Here is a 26,927-nt window from a genome sequence, read left to right on the forward strand (position 1 = left end):
AACGTACTGAGGGGAAAAGGGGAAGAGGGACAAAGCGGACACCATGACAGAGTGGAATATGCCCCCCTCCCCAGTCACGTGTCACACACATTCCCAGAATCCCAGTCATGTGTGTGTAAATATGTACACCCAGCCCCCCATCTCATCACAACCACGGATACCACTTGTCCAGCTGTGGATCTACACTGAGTTAGGGTCCCAGAGCATTATGGAGGGGAGGGGGTTCTGTTCCGCTGCCTCTCTGCACAGCACTTACCAGGTTCTCAATGGAGAGCTGGAAATGTGTGATCTGCTTCAGCGTCTCGTTATCCCGCTTCACTTCATTCACACATTGCGCTAAATCCTAAAGGTAGGCAAGGATAGAGCAAGGATTAAGTGGTGGCTTGGTAGCCAGTTTGAGCCAGTCTAACCATTTCTTTCAGGTGGAATTCCCACCGACCATAGCGTGAGCAGTGTTCATCAGTGCAGGCATGCTAAGATGAATTTACATGGGCAGCAAAGTGTCAGGTGATTTTCTGTATGCGATTTTAATTATATGTTTTGTTTTGTACACTGCCTTGAAAAAGCCATTAAGAAATTGTCTAATTATATTTTTCTATTCTGCCAAGTAACCAACCTTCCTCAGCCCCTAGTCACAGATAAAACCAATAGAATAAAAATTCACCCTTCCCCTTCTTACCCTGTCTAAAGTAAAAAAATTTTACAGAACACTAGCCCTTACTTTCATGGCATCCAAAGCAAGTCGCAGGTTTTTCTTTTCTTTCTCATCTTGGGTATGTTTCGCCAGCTCCTACAAAGCGTGAAATGTAGAAGATTGCACGTTAAATTAAGTAATCTTCTACCAACCAAGTGCTCAGCAGTTGATGGATATAGGGGGACCCATCAAGGATGGCTCTTGAGGAATCCAGAATCCCACCCCCCATATGGAAGGGGGTACCAGTGTAGTAATGGCATATTCATATCCCACACTATACATTAGCCAGAGAACAAAATATTACAAACATGAGAAAACATGATATGAAAACGAGACAGGATTAACTAATATCACGAAATGTGTTTGTTACGCAGACTCTTACCTCACAGACCACAAGTGCATGCAGAAAGAACATTACTGAAATGGAAACAGGGCTAGTGCATCTCGATTTCCCCCCATACCCACCATCCAGGATGGCCTTGGTACCCACAGAGCTGCATGCTCATCCTTAGAATGTAAATTCCCTGCAGAGTTTTTCTTTGACAAGTTTGGGACACTGGAGAAATATGGCTAAATTACTTTCCCTGTACAAGATCCTGATCTGTTCAACACTCTGTGTTTAACGTCACCGTGGATAATATCTACACGCCATGAGAACACACACTGGTTCCCTGGTTCCCAAACCTGTCCCGGAGGATCCCCAGCTAGTTGGGGTCTCAGGATTTCCATAAAGCCCCTTTTTGCATAGGATGAAGGCAGGAATTAGGATGTTCACAGTTGCTCCAGTATATTACAAAAGGCTCTGCATAACCCAGAACATTTTCTAAAATATAAAAATATGGTGAATGCACATGTATTAAGCGTATCTCTCTCACACCAATGAGCATCACCCCTCGGTGTCTCTCTCTCTCACATGAGTGAGCGTCATCCCTTGGAATCTCTCTCTCTCATGCCAGTGAGTGTCACCCCTCAGTATCTCTCTCTCACATGAGCGAGCATCATCCCTCGGCATCCCTCTCACACCAGTGAGCGTCATCCCTCAGCATCTCTCTCTCACACCAGTGAGCATCATCCCTCGGCTTCTCTCTCTCACATGAGCGAGTGTCATCCCTCGGCATCTCTCTCTCTCTCACACACCAGCGAGCGTCACCCCTTGGCATCTCTCGCTCACATGAGTGAGTGTTATCCCTTGGCGTCCCTCTCACACCAGCGAGCATCATCCCTCCGCATCTCTCTCTCTCACACACCAGCAAGCGTCACCCCTCGGCATCTCGCTCTCACATGAGCAAGCTTCATCCCTCAGCGTCTCTCTCTCACACCAACGAACGTCACCCCTCGGCATCTCTCTCTCTCACACCAGCAAGCGTCACCCCTTGGCATCTCTCTCTCACATGATTAAGCTTGGATATATGAGATAATATCCCCCCCCCCAAAGCAGTGCCTTGGAAGCCAACCAGAAGAGAGATGGTTGCTCTATTTGGGCCTGGTTATAATGCAAATAAGTTTCCCATTTCTCCTGAATATAGTTTCAAAAATGTGTATCCTGATATAGATACAAGGGAAAACGTCACCCCAAGAAGGACCGATAGTACACCGGAGCCTCATCAATCCAGACCATGAAATGATCAGAGATCTCCTCCGGGCCAACAGCTGCAGATAGTACCAAGAGAAAAATGGAAGTTCAACCATGATGTAATCTAGACGTGAGAGTGTCCTATGGGCCCGAGAAAGATAAGCAAAGTCTGTTTCCCCCAGGTGGAGAGAATGCCATGCACCAACAAGGATCAAGGACCTCATAAAGGAAGGAAGGAAGGAAGAACCAGTACCCATGCCCCCCCCCCCCCCCACCATGATAAGAACAGTCAATATTGGGATCAGATACTAAATTAAAATCTCCCATCACCAGTACTTTGACAGAATGATAAGGGAGGCAAAGCTGTACCAATGAATTAAAAAATGTAGGGTCATAAATCACCAGAAGATACTCTACACTCTGAAGCCATAGATGCAACACCACATAATTCCCCTCATAGCCTCTAGACAGTAATTCTGCTTTACAAGCTAGACCTTTCCTAATGAGAACAGATACCCCTCTCCACCACCCCACAGAAGAAGTTGAATGCACCTAACCAACCCAAGATCTTTGTAATTTCACATGCTCGTTCTCTGAAAGGCATGTTTCCTGGAGACACGTGATATTTGCTTTATGGTGTTTTAGGGCAAAGAGAATTTTTGTACTTTTCACTGGATATGTGGTCCCCCTCCCCCCCCCCCCGAGTCAACATTAGATCACATCTCCAGCAAGAAAAATGAAGTAGATATATACCACGACCCGAGTGCCCAGCCTTGCCCAGATCGTCCCAGTCTACTCATGTCTTCCTGTTGTCCATGTGAGTGCAAGAGTCTCAGTCTGAATAACAAGAAAAGAGCAAAAGGAATCCCCCTCCTCCAAACATGTACAAAACATAGCATGAGAGAAATGAGTTCCGTTCCAGCAACAGAGAATGCATTAATGAAAATGATACCATACTGCCTGCATTGTCCCACCCTGTGAGCCCTTTCCAAACAAAGGGGGCCTATACAGTCCACGAGTGCGAACTCAGTTTTTAACCAGCGTTCCAACAGAGTAGGCAGCGTACGATCTGGAACCATCTCCGATATACCCACAATACGCAGAATGGCTCTCTGAGACAGGTTTTCTAAACCTTCCAACCTGTCCGTTTCAGCTTGCCTTAATTTCAGAACTGCCATGTCAGCAGACGCTCCAGACCCCACTGCCGATACCCGCCACTCCAGCTCTCCCTTGCAGCAGGTCGTATCAGCCAAGAGCTCCTCTACATGAGACATCTGCACTGAAAGTTGTTTAAGTCACGCTTCCATTGCCCGCTTGACTGCTTCCGTTAGATGCGTTAATTGCCTAGAAGTAAATGATACCGGAGTGGCAGCGCCAGTGACTTCATCTTGACTTCTCCTCCTCCGCGTGCCTTGTCCGCTTCTTTTTTTGGACAGTTTACCAGGCATAGCAGTGTCTAAACGGGTCACTAAGAGTTCCATATACTGGTAAGGCGAAAAGCTGGCGATTGTTGCATCTTTATGTGCAGTTCACCCCGTGGGAAGGTGTGGGCCAGGAATGGGACGTCCCGAGAGGAACAGAAACACGGCCACTCCTCTCAGCTCATCACGTGACTCTCCAGAGGGTGAATTTATAAATAGGATATGTAGACTAAGAAGCAGGGCCGCCGAGAGGGGGGACAGGGGGGACAAAATTCCCCGGGCCTCCAAGGGGGGGCCGGGCGCCAGGGTCTCTCTCCTCCTGCTCCCGGGCCGCCGGCACTGCAGTCCCCGGTCTCACCTGCCTGCCCTTGGTTCCGTCAACAGCCCCCCTCTGTCTGCCACCGGGCCCCCTGCATTCAAATCGGCAGCACCTCACCTCCGTGTGAAAGCGTCAGATCGCCTCCCTTCGGGCCTTCCCTCACTGTGTCCCACCCTCGTCTGATGTAAATTCCTGTTTCCGCAAGGGTAGGACACAGGGAGGGCCAGAAGGGAGGCGATCTGCCGCTTTCACACGGAGGTGAGGCACTGCTGATTTGAATGCAGGGGGCCCAGTGGCGGGCGGAGGGGGGCTGTCAACAGGGCTGGGGGTGGGCAGATGGAGACTGGGGACTGTGGCACCAGCAGCCTGAGAGCAGGAGAGGGAGGGGACAATGGTAGCAATTGGGGGGCGGTGGGGGGGCAGCGGGCCTGGCTCAGTCTTTCGGCAGCCCTGCTAAGAAGCCACATATGGGTCTACGAACCTCACAAAGTAAGCTCCCTGCAAGGTCCTGCACAAGTTACACTGTCTATATAGGAATTAGCATCTTTGTGTATGTGCTGGAGCTTGCACAGTTTAGAGTTCAAATTCACCTCCAAAATGAAATCAGGTTAAAAATGTAGCCTCACTACTTCACTGGCAGCACCTTTTACATGTGGGTTTGTACAGTGGGACAGTTACACAAGGCAAAGTTCTGAAATTGAAATCTCTACCAGGAAACTGCCGGGTCCAATACATTGGCAAACCCCAAAAGAGAGGCAAAGATATACCTACTGGTATCACACAGTCCCAGTCTGGAAAAACCAGGAGAGCACACTAAATCCCCAGGCTTCAAGATAGCGCTACAGTGGGGGATTTGAACTTTCATTTCCCATTAACCCCTGATGCAGGCTGTTGCTGGGTACTACTGTCGATGGTTAAATAAATCCCGTTGCAGCTGTACTGGTGCTTCCTTGCCTTCTTGGTGATTTGATGTGTTCTCTTGGTTTCTCCAGACCAGGACTGTGTATGATTTACGTCAGCACCGGGCCTGAACCTATTAATTCCGTTCTATAATGGAAAAGAAAATGTAAATAAGCAACACTGTTATGGGGACAGAATTACGAATAGGAGAAGCAGATTAAGGAACACAGCTGTAAACTACTACTACTTGACATTTCTAAAGCGCTACTAGGGTTACACAGCGCTGTACAATTTAACATAGAAGGACAGTCCCTGCTCAAAGGAGCTTACAATCTAAAGGACAAATGTACAGTCAGTCAAATAGGGGCAGTCTAGATTTCCTGAAAGGTATAAAGGTTAGGTGCCGAAAGCAACATTGAAGAGGTGGGCTTTGAGCAAGGATTTGAAGATGGGTAGGGAGGGGGCTTGGCGTAAGGGCTCAGGAAGTTGATTCCAAGCTTCGTTTTTGGCTTGTTGGAAGGAATGAGCTCCATTACTTCCTCACTCACTCCTCAAAACCCAAGGTCCAGACAAAAACTTGCTCACAATTTAGAGCAGGTGTAAACACCAATGGGGAGCTTTTTGAAACACACACGTGTTCCCCTTGCGAAATGGAAAAAGTGTGCATATATTTCAAAAGTCTGCCTATACCATGCCCACACCATCAGGAGACATCTGTACGCACTGAAGGTATTTCATGCTCACTCAAGACAACCAGGTAAGCCTCCTAAATTACCTCCACAGGCTGTAATTATTAAGTTCTCCTGCATATCTGGCAATCATAATGATTTAGACAATTACTCCTCTGCAACTGGTGCTGCTCCTTCAGGGACAGGCTTTGCCTTCATGTGTCAGCACACAAACTCCTATGTTCACTCACCAGATCACCCAGTCTACCACTTCCCATTGGAGAGGGCGCCCCCTACCTGTAGGAGCAAAGGGTATTTCAACACTCTCTGCATAGGAACCATGAGCAGATCGCGCAAACTGAATCTTCCATTGTTGGCTCTTGTAGAACATTCCTGTAAAACAAATTCAGCTTTTGTTCATATTTCTTGCAAGAATATCATTTAGCTCTTGAATTTCACGGTAATAGAAACATTCCCCCCATAACTGTATATGTCTGAGGCCAAATCTAAGGGTGTTTTTTTTTAAAGTTAGAAATGCAGAAAATGACAGCAGATAAAGATCAACCAACTTATGCAGCCTATTATCCACACATCTACTAAACTCTACAATCCTTTCTTCTCCTTCAGGAGAAAATGACAGAAAATGACACAGATAAAGACCATATGACTTATCCAGTCTGTCCATCCAAATCATAGTAACGTAGTAAATGACGGCAAATAAAGACCTGTATGGTCCATCCAGTCTGCCCATCTACTGATCTCTACTATCCCTTCCTCTCCCTCAGAGATCCTATGCACTTGTCCCAAGCTCTCTTGAATTCAGATTCTGTTTTCATCTGCACCACTTCCACCAGGAGGCCATTCCACAAATTCACCACCTTTTCCATCAAGAAGAATTCCCTAAGGTTACTTCTGAGTCTGTCCCTTTCACCTTCATCCTATGCCCTCTCACGTCCTGTTCATTTATGCCACAGAGATGCTTAAATGTCTATCATGAGTCACCTTTCTTCCAAAGTTAATAAACATGGAAGTCTTTAACTCTGTTCCTATATGCTTTATGATGAAGACCACTGACCATTTTAATAGCCTCCTCCTGATCTGATGCTATTTTGTTTATATCTGGTCAGAGACCTCATTAAGATAAGTGGAGACCAATCACCTCCTTTTTCCCGCTGGACATTCCTCTCTGTATTGCACCCAAACATCCCTCTGACTTTTGTCATCACTGTTTTTACCTGTTTGGCCACCTTAAAGTCATTAGTTACCCTTGCCCCTAAGTCACACTTTTCTTTCATTCACATAGGTACTTCACCCTCTATATTGTACTACTCCCTGGGATTATACAGGCAAATACCTCATGTTATCCACACCATCCAGGATGTCTACCAATCCCTGTGGCACACCACTGGTATCACTCAACCAGTTTCTAGCCTTGTCAATCACTTTAGTGCCCATCCCAACAGCACTCACTTTATTTAACAGATGCCTTTGTGGAACCATGTCAAAGGCTTTGCTAAAATCTAAGTACACGACATTTAGCACTCGCCCTCGATCCAACTCTCTGGTCACCCACTCAGAGAAATTAATCAGATTCATCTGACAAGAACCACCTGTAGTAAGACTATGCTGCCTGTGATCCTGAAATCCATTGGATTTCAGATACTCTAATCTCCTCTATTTTAGCAGACACGCCATTACTTTACCGAGACAAAATCGCCCACATTAGAGAACCGTCACCTGTCAAGTCCTAATACAAAGACACCTTGTCCTGTCACTTTTCCTCTATCCCCCACCCCCATGCCTTTTCCTAAACTTTTTGGAAAAAGGTTTTTTATATCACTAACAAAACTAGTATCATCACAAAATTAAAAGGATTAGACCATGTGATAACGTGTCCTAAAAAATAACGCTAATACCTTCCATTTCTCAACTCCAGCAATTAGAAAGTAAGATCAGCAGTGCTGGGTAGACGTCTACGGTCTATATCCCAAAAACGGATCAGACAGATCAAGATCAAATAAGCGTGTTTTATAATCACATTTATATCATACGCTCTGAGTGTGGATACTGTGTATCACAATGGGGAAGGAGAAAACATCTTAAGGTTGAAATTAGGGAGTAAAATGTTAATTAGCAATGCTGTTGAATTGTGTAATGATAATAAATGTGATTATGCTGCAGCCATACCCAAAAAAATCACTCTTCTGACTATTGGCCTGGGTGGGGTGTTCCTCGATTGCATTATGTACAACCTAGATGTGGTTCCTGTGGTGGAAAATTGCCAACTCCCCTGGTTCTGTTAGTGGTTAATCATCAGTATAACCTACAAAGAGCAGTGGCGTAGCTATGTGGGGCCACGGGGCTTGGGCCCCCGTAGATTTTGCCCTGGACCCCCCTGCCAACGACCCTTTTGACCCCCCCTCCCGCTGCCAACCCGCCATCACCTACCTTCACTGGCGGGCGACCCCAACCCCCGCCAGCCAAGGTCCTCTTCTTTCCACGCAAGGCTTCGTTCTGACTGTTTCTGACATCCTGCACATTGTGCGTGCAGGACGTCAGACTCACAGAAACAGAACGAAGCCTTGGGCAGGATGTCAGAAACAGTCAGAACGAAGCCTTGCGTGGAAAGAAGAGGACCTCGGCTGGCGGGGGTTGGGGTCCCCCGCCAGCAAAGGTAGGCGGTGGCGGCAGGGGAAGGTTGGTGGCGGGAGGGGGGGGTCGAGAGGGTCGTCAGCAGGGGGGTCAAAGTTGTTGTTGGTGGTGGTGGTGGCGGCGGCAGAGGTCGGCAATAGCGGGGGGGGGGGGATAAAATATGCCCCCTCACGCCGAAGTCTGGCTACTCCCCTGACACAGAGTAGCAGGTGTGGCTCTGGCTACCCTTGTTGAGCAGACTGGATGGACCAGGCCAGTCTTTATGTGGCACCACTTACTATGTTACTATGAGCACAGTCTCGGAAGCGTCAGTTTTACCCCTTGATTTATCTTGATTATAAAGATTTTAATATACCGCTTAGCTAACCCAGGTCAAGACAGTTAACAATAGAATAAAATCAGAACATGAAAACAAAAAGCAACACTAGTTAACTTATAGAAAAGACCTAACCAGTCAGTATATAACCTGCACTTTTCATCCCTGCTCTTGCCCTGGATAGTATGTAACCAGAGTGGCGTCAATTCAGTCATGGCCTCTCAGGTGCATTAATTTTCCCATGAAGAGTATATAATGTGAGCCCAATCAGTGCCTAATTAGTGTATGACAGATGCCTGAAACGTAGGAATCTAAGCCATTATCAAGTGACACCAAAGTCCAGAGAGTCCAATGTCACCATGATGTGCTTCAGAAATATCAATCCCAACCACAGTAATTTCATAAGTATTGCCACACTGGAACAGACCAAAGGTCCATCAAGCCCAGCATCCTGTTTCCAACAGTGGCCAATCCAGGTCACAAATACCTGGCAAGATCCCAAAAAGTACTAAACATTTTATGCTGCTTATCCCAGAAATAAGCAGCGGAGTTTCCCCAAGTCCGTATTAATAATGGTCTATGGACTTTTCTTTTAGGAAGATGTCCAAACCTTTTTAAACCCCCATTAAGCTAACCGCCTTTACCACATTCTCTGGCAACAAATTCCAGAGTTTAATTACACACTGAGTGAAGAAACATTTTCTCCGATTCGTTTTAAATTTACTACTTTGTAGCTTCATCGAATGCCCCCTAGTCCTAGTATTTTTGGAAAGAGTAAACAGACAATTCACATCTACCCTTTCCACTCCACTCGTTGTTTTATAGACCTCTATCATATCTCCCCTTAGCAGTCTTTTCTCCAAGCTGAAGAGCCCTAGCTGCTTTAGCCTGTCCTCATAAGGAAGTTTTCCCATCCTCTTTATCATTTTCGTCGCCCTTCTCTGCACCTTTTCTAATTCCACTATATCTTTAGAATTGAACACAATATTCAAAGTGCACATTTCTGTCTTTCTTCACTACTTAAATTGTCTTAAGAATGTACAAGGGTTTTGTTTTTGTTTGTTTGTTTTTAAGCAAGCTACAGTACAGAGATCAGTTCTGGAGAGCTTTCAGGATTCTGACCTCTAATTTCATCCGTATGTCTTCTCGGGCACAGGCTGTCTGGTCCAGGTGCTTTGCGGCAAATTCAACCTGACTGCAGTATTGACCATAGAGCAGAAATCTAGAAAATAAGTGAAGAGATCTCACTTTAATTGAACAGATAGAGGAAGAGTGTGTCTGAAGAGAAGGAACACAGAGAAAGCAAAAAGCAGACACCCACTCACAATGCAAGTCTCTGAAACTGACCTGCTCAAGCAAGACCTGCAGCCCTCATGCTGCACTGTTTCTGAGTCTGCTAACACACTTGTATATTTTAGCATGCTTCTATCCAGTAGCACCACTGTCCTTAATAAAAGCTCTTTTATATAATTCATCATTATTTTTATCCTTCTCTCACCCCCTTTCCCCTCAAAGAATAACGATACAGACCATATTTGCTCTATCCCTGCAAAACAGCCAAGTGAATGGATTGTGTCTAGAGCTTCACCTCTCCTTGAATTTGATGAACACCTGATAGAGGTTCTGGGAGTAGTTCACAGAAATTGAATTCTTGAGTTCTTCAAGGAAGTATCGGTGGACATTCAGGAGATCCTAGAAAAAGCCAAAAAGTGGTCAATTAATTGAATATGTGCCAACATTGTTTTCTACGTGTTTTTGTAGAAAGCCTTAGGGGGGAAATGTCCATTCATCTGCCTGTTTGTGTCATCGTATCATATGTAGATGCTTGTGATTTGAGTGTGAGGTGCTAGTCAATGCTGGCTACTTTCACATTGGTCAGCATGCACTCCAGTGTTTTGAGAATCCCACCTGCACAGCTGTAGACTGGTAATTCATCCTTTTTACCTGTTACATCACACCTAAGATTAGAACAGATCTTTGTAAAACCAGGGCCACCGAGAGGGGGGGGCAGGGGGGACAAAATTCCCGGGGCCTGGGCCTCCAAGGAGGGCCCGGCGCCACAGTCCACCCGCCTCCACCACTGGGCTGGGCCCCTTCCACCCAAACCCCCGCCAGCAGAAGTGCTGTCTTCTGACTCCGGCGTGCGCAGCCCACACAGATGCGCTCCTCTCAGCTGATCTTCGCTGTACTCTGCAGGGCTTCTGTGCATCTGACGTCCTGCACGTACAGGACACCAGACGCACAGAAGCCCTGCAGAGTACAGCAAAAATCAGCTGAGAGGAGTGCATCTGTGTGGGCTGCGCACGCCGGAGTCAGAAGACAGCACTTCTAGTGGTGGGGGGGTTCGGGTGGAAGGGGCCCGGCCCGGTGGCGGAGGCGGGTGGGACTGTGGCGCCGGGCCCCCCTCAGGGGGGGCGGCGATAACCTAGGGGGGTGGCAGTGGGGGCGGGGCCCAGGGGCGGCCTTGTCCCGGGCCCGGCCCAGTCTCTCGGCGGCCCTGTGCAAAACCCAGGACTGAATCCACTGGCTTCAATAGGTCAAGTTCTACAGGTCTGCATAGCTTTCTTCTGAAGCACAACATGAAAAGGTCTTCTCTTCTTACCTACCCTACTGCAACCCCACCTACTGTGCAAGAACCAAAACTCCCCAAGCTGGTGCAAAAGGCAGAGGGATTTGTACCGGTAATTACACAAAGTGCTTGGCTAGTTTAACTTTGATTATTGCCCAAGGGGAAAGTAACCACCCAAATTTGTGCTTGCATTTCTGCAGGGAGATTGCCTGGCTTTGAAAATGCTTAAGTACATACACCATTTTGTACCTCGACCTAACCTTACCCTCTAGAACATGTCTGACCATTATGGCCCCAGAGGTGAGATGTCAGCTTTGGCTTTGGTTTAGAACCCTTTCACCTTTGCCAAATGATGCACTGGACCAGTTTGCATTCAAAGTTCTGGGTGCTGGAAGCAGAGAGCAGAACCGTTGGCCCAATACAGAAGATTATGGTCAGAGACCGCATAAGGAATTTCTGTTAAGAGTTACTATCTACTGAGATTACTAAACACCACCTCTTGTTTTCTGCGGAGCCTAAAGCAACCCCTTTTTACACTTTAATACTCAGAATTGGAAAAATTCAGCAATCCCAGATAATTACTGCTTCAGAAGCCAGGAAAAGGCAAGTCGGGATCACTCCAATACACAAAAAAAAACCCAGATAAAGGGAACAGAGGACAGGCACCCTGGAGAGACCAGAGCAGAGGTAATTTTAGAAATTCCTCAGGTTACATTCCTTTTCATGAAGTCAAAGCACAAAGAGATGAATTGCAACAGGAAAACGTTAAGTGAGATCAGGATCCACATTTAATTTTAGCTACAATTGGACCAAACACAGAGCAACTTGATGGAAGCCCAGGAGAAACAGAAAACTAAGAATAGGGATGTCCTGATCCCCAGTGTTCAAATACCAAAATGTCCCAAGCCTTCCTGGCCCAGGCTGACTCTTTTCACTTACCTGAGGACTCAGGCCCAGATGCATTAACCATACGTAAAAAAATCAAAAACATAAAAGTCCTTACCGAAGTTGAAAAAACGAAGAATGCAGTAAAAAAACAAGTCCTACATGTTCGGTAAACGAAAGTAGAATGCATTAAAGAAGTGTAATCCCCGTTGTTAATGTGCCCGTAAAACATGCGCAGAGCAGCCTAGCGTTATGCTGGCTGCTCTGCGCATGCCAAAAAATGTAAAAAAAGCTGAGGATCGGGAGGGGGCAAAGGCACGCATCAGGAGCGTCCTGTATGGACGCCCTTGCCCCCCCCCCCGCCCGAGGTCGACGCTGCTCCCCGCTTCCCCCTGTATTAAATAAAAAATCAAAAGAAAACTAAACTGTAGCAAGCACGGCCCCCTCCCTTCCTCTCTCTCTATTTCTCCTTCTCCCACACAGCTCCGCCTCCCGCCATCCTCCACCCCCGTGCCTCACCCCCTGAGGTCGTCGCTGCCGCTCCCCCCTCCGCCTTACCGGGCCCGCGCAGCGCCTCTCACCTCTGTGTGAAGGCGCTGCATGGGCAAGAACAGCTGATCGGCGATCAGTGATGCCTCCTCCGATGTCCCTCCGTTCTTCCTGGGCCCGCCCTCCTCTGATGTAAGTTACCTACGTAGCTGTGGGAGAAGGAGAAATAGAGAGAGAGGAAGGGAGGGGGGCCGTGGCTACTACAGTTTAGTTTTCTTTTGATTTTTTATTTAATACAGGGGGAAGCGGGGAGCAGTGTCGACCTCGGGCGGGAGGGGCAAGGGCGTCCATACAGGACGCTGCTGATGAGCGCCTTTGCCCCCTCCCGATCCTTTTTTGCTTTTTGGGGGGTTTTTTTTCAATGTTATGCAGGGGGAAGCGGGGAGCCACGTGTTTGTGTGGGTTTTTTTTATTTTCAAACATGCCAGCTTGGATTTTTATGCTGCAAGGAGAAGCGGGGAGCAGTGTCTTTATGACAGCTCAGGCCTTAACGACAGGTCTGACTTCACGTTAAATATATCACGGTAAATGATTCGTTGCAATCGTCGGTATGGTTAGTGCATTGCAAATTGTTCACATTTCAATTGGAAGTGACTCATTTGCATTCCGTTTTCGTTAGCTGCTAGCGTCGTCGGAAAATGGCCTTTAATGCATGCTACGGTTGAAAATTTCTTTGTTAAAGAGTCATTAAAGTTTTGTGCATCTGGGCCTCACTTCAAGCAACTCAGGTTGATGGGAAAGATACAGGATCAGAATTATAGACTAAGGTTTATGGCATCTTTGATGTTGGACACTTGTGGACGCCCCGATGTTTGATTGACACAGGGGCTGGAATTAGCTTTACAAATAATGCTTCTCCCACTGCAGACCAGAAAAATGTGCAAAATTATGAAATTCAAGGTATTAATGACTCAGCTTTGACCTGTGTGGCTATCCCAGTTAAATGGGGTATCCCTGTACAAAGGGAAAGGGAAATGGGACTTAATACACCGCCTTTCTGAGGTTTTATGCAACTACATTCAAAGCGGTTTCCATATATTCAGGTACTTATTTTGTACCAGGGGCAATGGAGGGTTAAGTGACTTGCCCAGAGTCACAAGGAGCTGCAAAGTGAGCAAGACAATGAAATTATGGAAACCACTGCCCCCACTATAGTGAGAACTGAAAGAAATAATTGGAATTCTCGTCCTCAACCAGTTACATTTAGTAGTGGATATGGCTAATCTTACAGGAATTCCCAGTGCTTCTAAAACTTCGGTGCATGAAGTCATTCCCATGCTACTGGCTACACAGTGCTTAAAAGCAGATCAGCAGTATGATCCGACTTTAATTCCCTCAAAGGTGCCTGGTACTCCAGTCTGGGTGCAAGATAAAGTACACTGTGGCAGCATGCCCACTGAAATCCTGTTGGGAGAAGAGGACCCTCCACCACAGAAACAATACCCATCATCAGGCAATACATCAGGCAATACAGTCATTAACTAAGATTATAAAGATACTTGAAGAGAGGGGTCTGATCAGAGGTCTCTCTTCTACATGCAACTCGCCAGCTTGGCAGATAGTTAAACCAGGGGGGGCAGACTTCCAGGCCGTAAATCAAGTTTCTAAATCTTTAGTAGCCTTATACCCTGAAATGATATCTAAATTGAACCCCGACTGTACATTTTTTTTCTGTCAGTCATATCTAATAGTTTTTGGAGTCTGCATCTGGCCCCTGAATGCCAGTTCAGGAGCATTTCAGTGGCTGAATAAACAGTACGCATGGACTGTGCTGCCCAGGGTTACAAAGATTCTCCATCTGTTTTCCAGAAATATATGCATGTGTCTTGCAGAGCAAATGTCATATGTAGATGACATTTTAATTCAGTCTGAGAATGAAGCTGCACATTGGGCTCAAGTAAGAGAGATTTTAAAAGCTCTCTGAGAAAGAAACTGGTCTTAAAGTGAATCGTGCCAAAGCCCAGCTGTGTAAGTCACAGGTTTCCTTTCTAGGGGTAACCACTGAACAGGATGTTAAGTCTGTAGATTATATAAGAGAGTAGAGCTGATACGGAAACTACCACTTCCTACAGATCAGAAATCACTCCAATCCTTCTTAGGACTCATGGGATTCTGCCGGAAATTTATGCACAATTATGCTGAAGTGGCAGCTCCACTGTACTCCCTGCTGAAAAGTAAAGATTATGTTTGGGCAGAGGAACACACGGAGGCTGAGTCTAAACTGAAGCAGGCTTTGACTTCTGCTACTGTCCTGGCCCCCACAGAACCTTCTTCTATATACCCAGTGTAGGTGCAGCCCTAACACAGCGTCTAGAAGGGTCAGGTCACCCGAATCCTTTCTTTTCCAGAGTTCTCACTTGTGAACTGAAAATGGGAACCTGTGAAAAACATGTACTGGCCTGCTTATGCAGCACTGCAAAGTTTACATACATCACTGGTGTGGAAACCACAGACATGTGCAGCCACCACACACATCCCACTTCAATTAATTGTGGAGGGCAAGTTGGCCTGTACTGAGAAAATAGTCCACTGAACCTGATGCTGCAGGCACAGAATGTAAAGTCTGAACTACTAAAACAGCCTAAAGTACAGGTTGCAGGAATCTTACTGGAGGGGGCAACCTCCGGTACCCAGTGCCCCCAATCATATGATCTTTAGAGAACTGGTACTGGACAAAAGATCCCCTTTTCTTCCTATAATATATATCGATGGCAGTAGCCAGTGTGAGGGAGGCAGGCGACTGCCTAGCAGGGTTTACAATTGGACAACTAGACCCAGATAACCAAGCGATTCTGCAGAGACAGTACTGCTGTGGGTCAGATTCAGCACAGTACTGTGAGCTGACTTTGCATTTGTGTCCTGTTTGCAGCAATATCACAATTCTCACCCCGAGATACAGATCATTTTAGAAGTGCCATTCCTTTGCTGCCCTCATAGGCGCCCGGTATAAGAGGCTAGGGGAGGCTAAGCCTCCCCAGCCAGTCCTCTCTCTTTTTTGCAGCGCCCCGCGGTTTCTCCTCGCTCTTTCCCTCCCCCGAGCAGGCCGCGCGACTCTCACTTCAGGGCTGGCATCAAGTCCTGCTGAGTGCCTCACTGCTCACTTAATCGCTATGCTACCAGTAGCGATCGGTTCAATTAGCAATCTCATCTGCTTCAGCGCCTGCTCCCATCATTTGATGCAAATGCATCACGCAACTTCCTGTTCCGCAAAAGCGGGAATGCGCGGGCAGGACCCGTCACGTCACCGTCAGTAGGGAAGGCTGGCTAAGAGTGGCTGTAATACTTTCCCAGACCTACTAAATTCAGAAGGAAATTGTGGCACGCCACACGTACGTTGGATTTCAAGAGGAGAGGTGATGACTCTGAGGCAGGTTTAGTTTTATATTATAAGTCAAAATAAAAAATAAATATTTTGTTTCATGCAGATCTATTTTTAAACATAACTAAATGGGCTATAAGCCCCTAATGCAATCCATTGGTTTTCTTATATTTTGTTTGTGATGACTTATACTGTGCCAAAATTGAAATTTGAAAACTCTTATCTCTATGGTCGTTATTAAAAGAAGCTCATTGTGACTACTATCTACCCTAAAAGGATGTTTGGTGGCTGTACATGAGAATTGTGATATGATCCCTTGTTTCATATTGTTGGCGGTCTGTGATGTTGTCCGTATGGGTGGTGTATTAGGTTCTGCCCAGTGTAATATTTATGGTACAGTAAGGTTCTGAGTGTGTTTTTGCACAAGTTTGTGCATAGGTGTTTTGCAGTTGAGGGATCGTTGGCCTTATTGAGGTGACAAACATCAACACTTTAATTTAATTTTAGATTTATTTATTTATTTATTAGGATTTCTTTACCGCCTTTTTGAAGGAATTCACTCAAGGCGGTGTACAGTAAGAATAGATCAAACATGAGCAATAGGCAATTACAGCAGTAAAAATATTCAAGTAACAATACAAAATATGGCATGGTATACTACTGGCAATGACAACACAATACGTAATAGAACATTATAATTGGTAGTGAAGGGTAAGGCAAAGTTGTAACATATAGATGAGTAAGAAAGTAGGAAGAATTTGAAAGTAAGGTGAGTGATTTGAAGAAAGTTGCACATGAGGTCAGAGAGATGGTTAAATATTATCTCAGTTAGGCTAGGAGTGGATAAAAATGTCCCGCTGCAGTATGTGTAGCCTGAGTCAATCCTTGTGTGTGTGTGAGACTAACAAGTTAGTTGCTTCTTTCAGTAAAGGCCTGGTTGAAGTCTTGCTTTAAGCGGAGCCTTTCAGGCAATGCATTCCAGAGTGTGGAGCCTACTCCGGAGAAGGCTCGCTTGCGGGTATCACATCGTGTAATGCCTTTTGGAGAGGGTGTAGTTAGTGAAAGTCCTTGAGAGGACCTTAGTGTCCTTGGCGGTGTGTGGAGGATCATCCTATTCTTCAGATACTCGGGGCCATTTCCTTTCAGGGCCTTGAAGATCAGACAGAGAGTTTTAAATTTAGCTCTGTATTGTACTGGTAGCCAATGAAGTTTTTGTAAAAATGGTGTGATGTGGTCACGTCGCTTGCAACCTTCTATGAGTCTTGCTGCTGCATTCTGAATCAACTGGAGCTAGTGCAGGCCCTTTGTAGTCAGACCATTGCATAGTGCATAACACCAGACATGGTTTGGTTTTAGAATATTTTGGAGGATCTGGTGTTGAATTGTTCCATAGATGTGTATGTGTATCAGGCTTATTTTGGAAAGTGATCGCCGGCCATTTCCCGACATAAATCGGGAGATGGCCGGCGATCTCTCAAAAGCGTCGAAATCGGTATAATCGAAAGCAGCTTTTTTGACAGCATCGCCGCTTTCCCGTTGCCTCGCCAGCGAAAATTCAAGAGGGCGTGTCGGCGACGTAGCAAAGGCGGGACATGGGCGGCATGGGCGTGGCTACCAGATGGCCGGCTTTCGTGGATCATGGGAAAAAAAAGCAGCGTTTATCAGTATTTTGCCGGGTTTACTTGGTCCTTTTATTTTCACAGCCAAGCCTCAAAAAGGTGCCCCAACTGACCAGATGACCACCGGAGGGAATGGGAGATGACCTCCCATACTCCCCCAGTGGTCACCAACCCCCTCCCACACTAAAACAATAAAACTAAAAACCTTTTTTGCCAGCCTGTATGCAAGCCTCAAATGTCATACCCAGCTCCCTGACAGCAGTATGCAGGTCCCTGGAGCAATTTTTAATGGGTGCAGTGCACTTCAGGCAGGCAGACCCAGGTCCATCCCCCCCCCCCCCCCCCACCTGTTAACTTGTGGTGCTAAGTGTTGAGCCCTACAAACCCCCCCCCCAAAACCCACAGTACCCACATGTAGGTGCCCCCCCTTCACCCATGAGGGCTATGGTAATGGTGTAGAGTTGTGGGGAGTGGGTTTGAGGGGGATTTGGGGGGCTCAGCACCCAAAGTAAGGGAGCTATGCACCTGGGAGGTATTTGTATATTTTTTAAAATTGTTAGAAGTGTCTCCTAGGGTGCCCGGTTGGTGTCCTGGCATGTCAGGGGGACCAGTGCACTACAAATGCTGGCTCCTCCCATGACCAAATGCCTTGGATTTCGCCGGGTTTGAGATGGCCGGCATTTCTTTCCATTATCGCTGAAAAACAAAACCAGCGATCTCAAACCCGGCGAAATCCAAGCCATTTGGCCGGGCTAAACCGTATTATCGAAAAAAAAAAGATGGCCGGCCATCTTTTTCGATAATACGGTTCCGGCCAGCTGTTGCACCGCCGCCAAAATAGATCGCCGGCGAACTATTTCTCCAGCGACGTTCGATTATGCCCCTCTATGTGGTTTAGTGTTGGTTAAGTGCTTGAAATAATTGAGTTTAAAATATATGGCATTTATGATATATAAATCCATTTTTACATTCACATAGAAGCATTACTTGTCAATAACCAGCAGCCCTTCCTTGGGATTCAGTCTCTTCTCCACCATGACAAATTTTTCTCCACCATGACAAATTTATATACCGAATACACTGCAAGAAAACTTTCACTTGCTAACCTTCAATCTCACTAATTAGAGTGGTACTTGTAACTTTTCACATTTGGGATGGGACACCCTTCGCTCCCCTAGAGTAGATTTATGGTGAAGCACAAGTAAATAAGGTAATTATGGATGTTGGCCCCACCCCTAACCACGCCCTCTTTAGCCTCCCCATACAGTTGGGCCACAGACCACCTAAGGCTGCCCTGGTGGTTAGTTAATAACTTTAAATCCACAGATGGTTCCACTGTAAAAAAAATAATTCAGCACTGTGGGCCATAGGCAAGAATTAAGTGAGCAGTTTCAGAGAGTACACTTAGTTAAAGTGAAAGCACACAGAAAGGAAACATATTAGCTGACTCACTAGCCAAAGAGGCATGCCATAAGAACATAAGTATTGCATACTGAGACAGATCGAAAGTCCATCAAGCCCAGCATCCTGTTTCCAACAGTGGCCAATCCAGGTCACAAGTACCTGGCAAGATTCCAAGAAAGTACAATAGATTTTATGCTGCTTATCCTAGAAATAAGCAGTGGATTTTCCCCAGTTTAATAATGGCTTATGGACTTTTCTTTTAGGAAGCAATCCAAACCTTTTTTAAACCCTGCTAAGCTAACTGCTTTTACTACATTGTCTGGCAATGAATTCCAGAGTTTAATTACACATTGAGATGGCTAGCACCAAATTGCCTAAATTTGCTATAGCCCATCTCGAGCGGTGGACACTTAGCATTCCAATCTGCTCAATCTGTACTTTGATCCCATGGTCAAGACAACACACAGTTATTTACCTGGTTGCTAAAATTGGGGTGCAATTTGATAATATGCTAATGTAACCTTTGGAGCATCTCACTTGGGTGCAGCCACTGGATGATAACTGGACTTCGTCAAGCCTATGAATCCCAGTTTGTGAGAACAGACACCCTTTAATTTCCTGTGTGAACCTCATCAGTTTAAACAGGTTGACAGTTCCTGCTCCCTGACTGCCGAATCTCATACTCACCGACTGCCTCACACATTTTGTAGTACCTCGGAGCAGGACACTTTTGTTTTCATATTCTTTCCACAAAATATTTCTATCTATTGCTCCCTAAGTACATAACATCCGCCTTCCTAACAACACTTTGCTGTACAGTTCAAACTATTTACTGAACAATACCTAGTGAAGCCATTATCGTTATTAATGGGACAACATATGCCACACCTCTGGTTACCATGACTCTACTGACATTCCAGACTTTATACCATACGCTGTGCATCTATTACCTTTGACATGGGAGAACAGATTTTACATAAACTGATGAACTTTATAGGACTCAGTGCCTACACTGATCACCTTAAGACAACCTCCAAAGAAGTGAATCATATAATCACTTATCAGAACGGACAGAGTCAACAGACTGTTGACAATTTGCTACAAGATGCTCATGTCTCTGTTGGGGAACTTTTATTTGGGTCACCTACTGCTGACCATGCCTTTAAAGTTCTTATTCACCCTATCATTATTTTAACTGTTGCACAAAAAAGTTTGTCATGCATAGCCATGATCTTCCTGTGCTGTAAAGTGAGACACATGTACATCTCCTACAAAATACCATCAGCACTTTAAAGTAGCTACACATACATTTTCCACTACTTTTCCCATCACCTGCTTTTTGTAGCATCTCCCTCTGAAACAGTTTAATTTGGCCTTGTCTACTGCATTGCATCCCAGGGGTCCGCTGTAGTTCCCACTCTCTCATACCCTCACTCATGGCATCCTGGTACCTTTAAGCCTTAAGCAAACATGTGGACAATGGGGAGCCGGTTGATATTGTATATCTGGATTTTCAGAAGGCGTTTGACAAAGTGCCGCACGAAAGACTCCTGAAGAAATTGCAGAGTCATGGAATCGGAGGTAGGGTACTATTATGGATTAAGAACTGGTTGAAAGATAGGAAGCAGAGAGTAGGATTGCGTGGCCAGTATTCTCAGTGGAGGAGGGTAGTTAGTGGGGTCCCGCAGGGGTCTGTGCTGGGTCCGTTACTTTTTAATGTATTTATAAATGACCTAGAGATGGGAATAACTAGTGAGGTAATTAAATTCGCCGAAGACACAAAATTATTCAGGGTCGTCAAGTCGCAGGAGGAATGTGAACGATTACAGGAGGACCTTGCGAGACTGGGAGAATGGGCGTGCAAGTGGCAGATGAAGTTCAATGTTGACAAGTGCAAAGTGATGCATGTGGGTAAGAGGAACCCGAATTATAGCTACGTCTTGCAAGGTTCCACGTTAGGAGTTACGGATCAAGAAAGGGATCTGGGTGTCGTCGTCGATGATACGCTGAAACCTTCTGCTCAGTGTGCTGCTGCGGCTAGGAAAGCGAATAGAATGTTGGGTGTTATTAGGAAGGGTATGGAGTCCAGGTGTGCGGATGTTATAATGCCATTGTATCGCTCCATGGTGCGACCGCACCTGGAGTATTGTGTTCAGTACTGGTCTCCGTATCTCAAAAAAGATATAGTAGAATTGGAAAAGGTACAGCGAAGGGCGACGAAAATGATAGTGGGGATGGGACGACTTTCCTATGAAGAGAGGCTGAGAAGGCTAGGGCTTTTCAGCTTGGAGAAGAGACGGCTGAGGGGAGATATGATAGAAGTGTATAAAATAATGAGTGGAATGGATCGGGTGGATGTGAAGCGACTGTTCACGCTATCCAAAAATACTAGGACTAGAGGGCATGAGTTGAAGCTACAGTGTGGTAAATTTAAAACGAATCGGAGAAAATTTTTCTTCACCCAACGTGTAATTAGACTCTGGAATTCGTTGCCGGAGAACGTGGTACGGGCGGTTAGCTTGACGGAGTTTAAAAAGGGGTTAGATAGATTCCTAAAGGACAAGTCCATAGACCGCTATTAAATGGACTTGGAAAAATTCCGCATTTTTAGGTATAACTTGTCTGGAATGTTTTTACGTTTAGGGAGCGTGCCAGGTGCCCTTGACCTGGATTGGCCACTGTCGGTGACAGGATGCTGGGCTAGATGGACCTTTGGTCTTTCCCAGTATGGCACTACTTATGTACTTATGTACTCATTAGAAATTCCTTCATCCCATAGGCACTGTTCATTCTCTTTATGACGGGCACTGAGGTAGCATATTGGGTTTCCCCACCCAGTAGCAGCTGCCCTACCTAAGACATGAGGTTTGGACTCATAATGGGACTAGCTTATCTCCTAGCTATGGAGATAATACTGTGCATTACAGGGGCCCTGGTGAAACAGCAGAAGTACTATGGGAGATATGTGAGGCATTAAAGTATTGCAAGCTGGCCACTGCGATGTATAAAGCAGTGGCGGATGTGAATGCTGTATCATGTACTCAGGTTTGTTTCCATCTTTTCCCCCATTTAAAAGGGTGCAGATGTCAGCATTAGCCTAACTGAGGCTTTAGGGCCTACTCCATATCAGCAGCTCTGACATTCCCACCCCCCTAGTCTGATCCCTGGGAATGTCAGTGTAAGACAGACCACACCTGTGCTTCCGAGCAAAAAAAAACCAAACCAGAACCAATGCTCAGGAAAAAACAATAGAAATAAACCACTATCTCCATGAACTGTGCCTTCACAGGAATTCACACCTCCTTGGTAAAACTAACCAAATTATACCACAGTCCTATGTGTGTGGAAAAAGAGTTCAGTTATTTAAAATCAGAGAAGGACAAAGAGAAGGACAGACCAGTGATGATCCTAGGTCAGCTGCCACCCAGGGCGGATCGCCGATGCGCACTCCCCCCCCCCCCCCCCCCCCCCCCCCAATGGAAGTAAAACCCAGCTGGCTCAATTGCTTTCCATGGAAAGCAATGGAAGTAAAACCCGGCTGGCTCAATCCGTCCTCCTTTTTCTGAAGCCATATGGTAACCCTAGGCCCCCCCCCCCCCCCGGATGCATTCTTGGCTGCTGGGAGCAGCCGCACAGCTCTCAGCTCCGCTGGCTCCCTGCTCCCTCTGCCCCAGAACAGGAAGTAACCTGTTCCGGGGCAGAGGGAGCAGGGAACCAGCGGAGCCGACAGGCGCGCGGCTGCTCTCTGCACCCCTCCAGCAGCGTGCACCTGGGACGGACCGCCCCCATGCCCCGCCCTTGGTACACCACTGGGACAGACACAGACATACACAGACATACACATCCACACCTGCAGCACTCTCTCTCACTGACAGAGACATACACAAAATCAGACATCAGGCAGACCCTGAGACACACAGAAGCATTGCTGTATTTACTTTCTGTCCTAAGTGCTGTAAACCTAATTTTAGATCAAATACCTTTTGCCAAGACACCTTTGTGCATTGTACTTTTGTGCTACAAAACTCACTGCCCCTAAGAAGTGGACCTGGGACCAAAAGAAAGGAACGTGGACTCAGACCAAAACCAAAGCGGACATCTGACCTCTGGGGCCATAACGGACAATGTTTAAAACTTACGTAAGTGTTGCCATACTGGGACAGACCCAAGGTCCATCAAGCCCAGTATCCTGTTTCCAACAGTGGCCAATCCAGGTCAATAGTACCTGGCAAGATCCCAGAACAGTAAAACTGATTTTATGCTGCTTATCCTAGAAATAAGCAGTGGATTTTCCCAAAACCATCTTAATAGTTTATGAACTTCTATTTAAGGAAATTACCCAAACCTTTTTAAAATCCTGCTAAGCTAACCGATTTTACTACATTCTCTGGCAACGAATTCCAGAGTTTAATTACTCGTTGAGTGAAGAAATATTTTCTCCAGTTTGTTTTAAATTTACTACTTACTGGCTTTATTGCACACCCCATTGCATGTAATCACACTGAGGTGGACAATGTTTAAAAGCCACTTTTTCTATGTATAATGTACTTTTACCAAAGGAAATGTCCTTTTATAACATTCTGACTTCCCTGCATCTATTTCTCCTCTTCATCTTCTCATACCAAGCTAAACTTTATGCTTATTGTCTTACTTTAAAACGGAAGGCATGAATTTAAATTTGGGACGAATGCTTACCTCAAGATTGATAAAAATGTTTTCCATGTCCTGGTTCTTTAAAAATCGCTGGAGCGGTTTCATAAAGTACTGTTAACATAAAATTAAAGACAACAGAAGACAAAACGATTTCAACCAACTAAACCTTTACCAAGTTCTAAGAGCACAAAATTATACTGTACCTTATTTTACAGTGGTTAACTTGAAACCACACAAGAGCTATTTTTAGAGATTTGATCTTAGTGGAGAAACCCTTTCTAGTCTTTTTCCTCTAGACACATATTAAAAGTTCTACACTTGGCCTTTTTCTACCCTCTCACAGTGTTGAAGGTTAAGTGATCACGGCTCCACCATGACGTTTGTAATTTTTTCTTAAGCGGACAGGACAGAGATCCCCGCAGGGGGTCACCCACAATTGTCTAATAACAGTTCATCTAACGGACAATCGGTCTAATGACAATTAGTCTAAAATACACAACTTCTAATGGGTCAGTTGGTCTAACTCCATGTAAGCCGCATAGAGCCTGCCATGAGTGGGAAAGCGCGGGATACAAATGTAACAAAAATAAATAAATAAATAAAATAATCCAGCGGTTCTCAGTACACAGAGCTGCCTTTTTTGTTGTTGTTTTTTTGTTAATGTAACATAGCACTCCTCTCCCCCCCCCCTCTTGTCCCGCTGCAGATGCAGCACCTTTTCCTCATTCTCCCTCAGCACCCCTGCTCCACCAAACTTGAGTGCTTCACCAGCCAAGGCAATGATAACACACCATCTGGGCTGACTAAGGTCCTTCCCTCTGAAGCTTCCCACTCCTGTGAAGCAACTTCCTGTTTACGTGCTGGTGAGCTGCTGCAGAGGGAAGGATCCCAGTAGACCCAGAAGTGTTACTGCTGGGGAAGCACTCAAGTTTGGTGGACTGGGGGCGCTGAGAGAGGATGAGAAAAGGGTGCTGGACTTCTAGGGAGGGAAGGGATAGGTACTGCACCTATGGAGAGGAGATGGAGGAAGGCAAGAAGGAGAGATGCTGGACTCACAGGGAGGGAAGGAAGAGGTGCTGCACCTATGGAGAGGAGATGGAGGAAGGCAAGAAGGAGAAATGCTGGACTCACAGGGAGGGAAGGAAGAGGTGCTGCACCTACGGAGAGGAGATGGAGGAAGGCAAGAAGGAGAAATGCTGGACTCACAGGGAGGGAAGGAAGAGGTGCTGCACCTACGGAGAGGAGATGGAGGAAGGCAAGAAGGAGAGATGCTGGACTCACAGGGGGGAAGGAAGAGGTGCTGCACCTATGGAGAGGAGATGCAGGAAGGCAAGAAGGAGAGATGCTGGACTCACAGGGAGGGAAGGAAGAGGTGCTGCACCTATGGAGAGGAGATGGAGGAAGGCAAGGAGAGATGCTGGACTCACAGGGAGGGAAGGAAGAGGTTCTGCACCTACAGAGAGGAGATGGAGGAAGGCAAGAAGGAGAGATGCTGGACTCAAAGGGAGGGAAGGAAGAGGTGCTGAACCTATGGGAAGGATGAAGGGAGAGGTGCTGGACATATGGGGAGGAGATGGAGGAAGGCAGAGGCAGAAGCGGAGCCAGGTTGACGGCACGGGGGAGCGAGAGCGGCGCAAGAGCAGACTTCCACTGGCGCTGGAGCACATTTTCAATGCAACACATTGAGAAACAAATAGGCGCCGGAGCTGGCAGAACTCCGTTTGTGGGAGCGGCCACTCCCCTGGCACCCCCCCCCCCCCCCGGCTATACCACTGGGCAGAGGTACTGGACCTGTATAAGGGAGGGGTATAGGAGAGATGCCAGACCTAGGGTGAGGAAACAGGGGACAGGGAATAAATTTTAGACCATAGGAGTAGGGGGTGAGGGGAGGGATACATGTCAGACTGTGGGGGTGGAGGTTGGGGAGAGGGACACGTCAGACTTTAGAGGATAGGGGTTGGAGGATGATATGTGGGAAATACCATGAGAGTTCTCAGGGAGATGAGTGAGAGGAGAATGGTGAGTACATAGGATCTCTGTAGTAATAGCAAGAGAGTGAAAGAGGATAGAATAGGAGGCCAGGGAAGGAATGAGACAGGAGCGCTAAACAGTGAAAGGAGGAAATGAAAAGTTGATAGGTAAGTATAATATAGTTGGAGGACTAAAGAGTGAGGGTGAAATTTGAGTGAGCAGGCAAAGAGAGAGAGAGGAAAAATACTAGAGATGGACGTATTGAGAGAATGGAAAAAAAAAAACAGGAGGAAGTGGAGAAAGGAGAAATGGACAGCACCCACTAGAAAGTGAGAAGACAACAGACAAGAAAGAAAAGAGAAACCAGGACCAACATTTTTTTATATGATAACTTCCATAGAGAAAATGTGCTAATTATGATCTACATCTGTTCATGGGAAGGGAGGTTGTGGATGAGAGCATGTTTACATTTAATTCATACGAGCTGCATACTATATTAGAGTAAAGGTTTGTTATAGTCATGGTATGAAGTGTGTCACATATGTGAGCATCATCCGTCAGGTGCCTCACAACTGAGAAAAGGTTGAGAACCACTCGTCTAAACAAAAGAGGAGACAGGATACTGATGCGAAATAAGTAATTTTGTCATTTAAAAAAAAACTACAGCAACATGCAGAAATTAAAGAGTAGCACACAAACTTTATGAAAGAAGTGATCTTTCTTCCCTCATACGTTTATAAAATTAATATGAGAAAATTAAAAAGCACAAAAGTGCAGATTGTGGTCAATGCCATGTAGAAAATCCAAAATATTGTAGGAGGATCATTTGTACAAAAATGGATAAGTACAATCTTCACAGCTTCTTGCATCATTTTTCTGTTTCTTTTGTTGTTCACCTCATATGATGCATTGCATCTGACCTTCAACATCTTTCTGCAATTCAATAATCAATTTATAAAGTCCAACATGTGTTCTTGATATGCCCAGGTCAACATGAGCATTGACCGACCACCTAGACAGTGGAAACAACAAAGGTGATCCGATTTGCTAGTTGTTAGGAGTCCTGCAGACCCGTTCCGTTCATGAATACAATTATCATCAAACCAATGGGTGAGGTCGGCTTCTTCGTCAGGAAGGGCTCCCATCAATTCTAGCCATGCAAGGAAGAAATGCTAGTGCTGCGATTTGGCAAACCTTTATACTGAAGTCCTCATCTGTTGCGTATTGATTTGAGAGTCCTAGGCCCTATATCTTCCTATATATACTTTGCCCAAAATGGAAAAAGCAAACATTATGAACGGAGTCGGGGAAATTTATTCTGCGGAGTCTCGTGTGGCTGCCTGTTCAAACATTCATTCATGACTGATGTGGAAGAGTAAAGACTTCAAACATTTGTGACTTTGCACCTCTATCGC

The 26,927-nt window shown here is 45.9% G+C and overlaps 1 protein-coding gene across 2 annotated transcripts in view; it reads right to left on the reverse strand.

The window, feature by feature from the left end:
* VAV1 (vav guanine nucleotide exchange factor 1) overlaps positions 1–26,927 on the reverse strand; it is a 126,545-nt gene that overhangs the window by 70,015 nt on the left and 29,603 nt on the right. For both annotated transcript variants that reach the window (XM_030196869.1, XM_030196868.1), the window contains exons 7-12: positions 23,584–23,652; positions 10,132–10,235; positions 9,666–9,765; positions 5,873–5,968; positions 722–790; positions 257–343 (exon numbers count right to left, since the gene is read on the reverse strand). In XM_030196869.1, the coding sequence (XP_030052729.1) occupies positions 257–343; positions 722–790; positions 5,873–5,968; positions 9,666–9,765; positions 10,132–10,235; positions 23,584–23,652 (525 nt within the window). The remainder of the gene's footprint in view (positions 1–256; positions 344–721; positions 791–5,872; positions 5,969–9,665; positions 9,766–10,131; positions 10,236–23,583; positions 23,653–26,927) is intronic.

This window comes from Microcaecilia unicolor, chromosome 3 (assembly GCF_901765095.1).
Source record: "Microcaecilia unicolor chromosome 3, aMicUni1.1, whole genome shotgun sequence".
Lineage (NCBI taxonomy): Eukaryota > Metazoa > Chordata > Amphibia > Gymnophiona > Siphonopidae > Microcaecilia > Microcaecilia unicolor.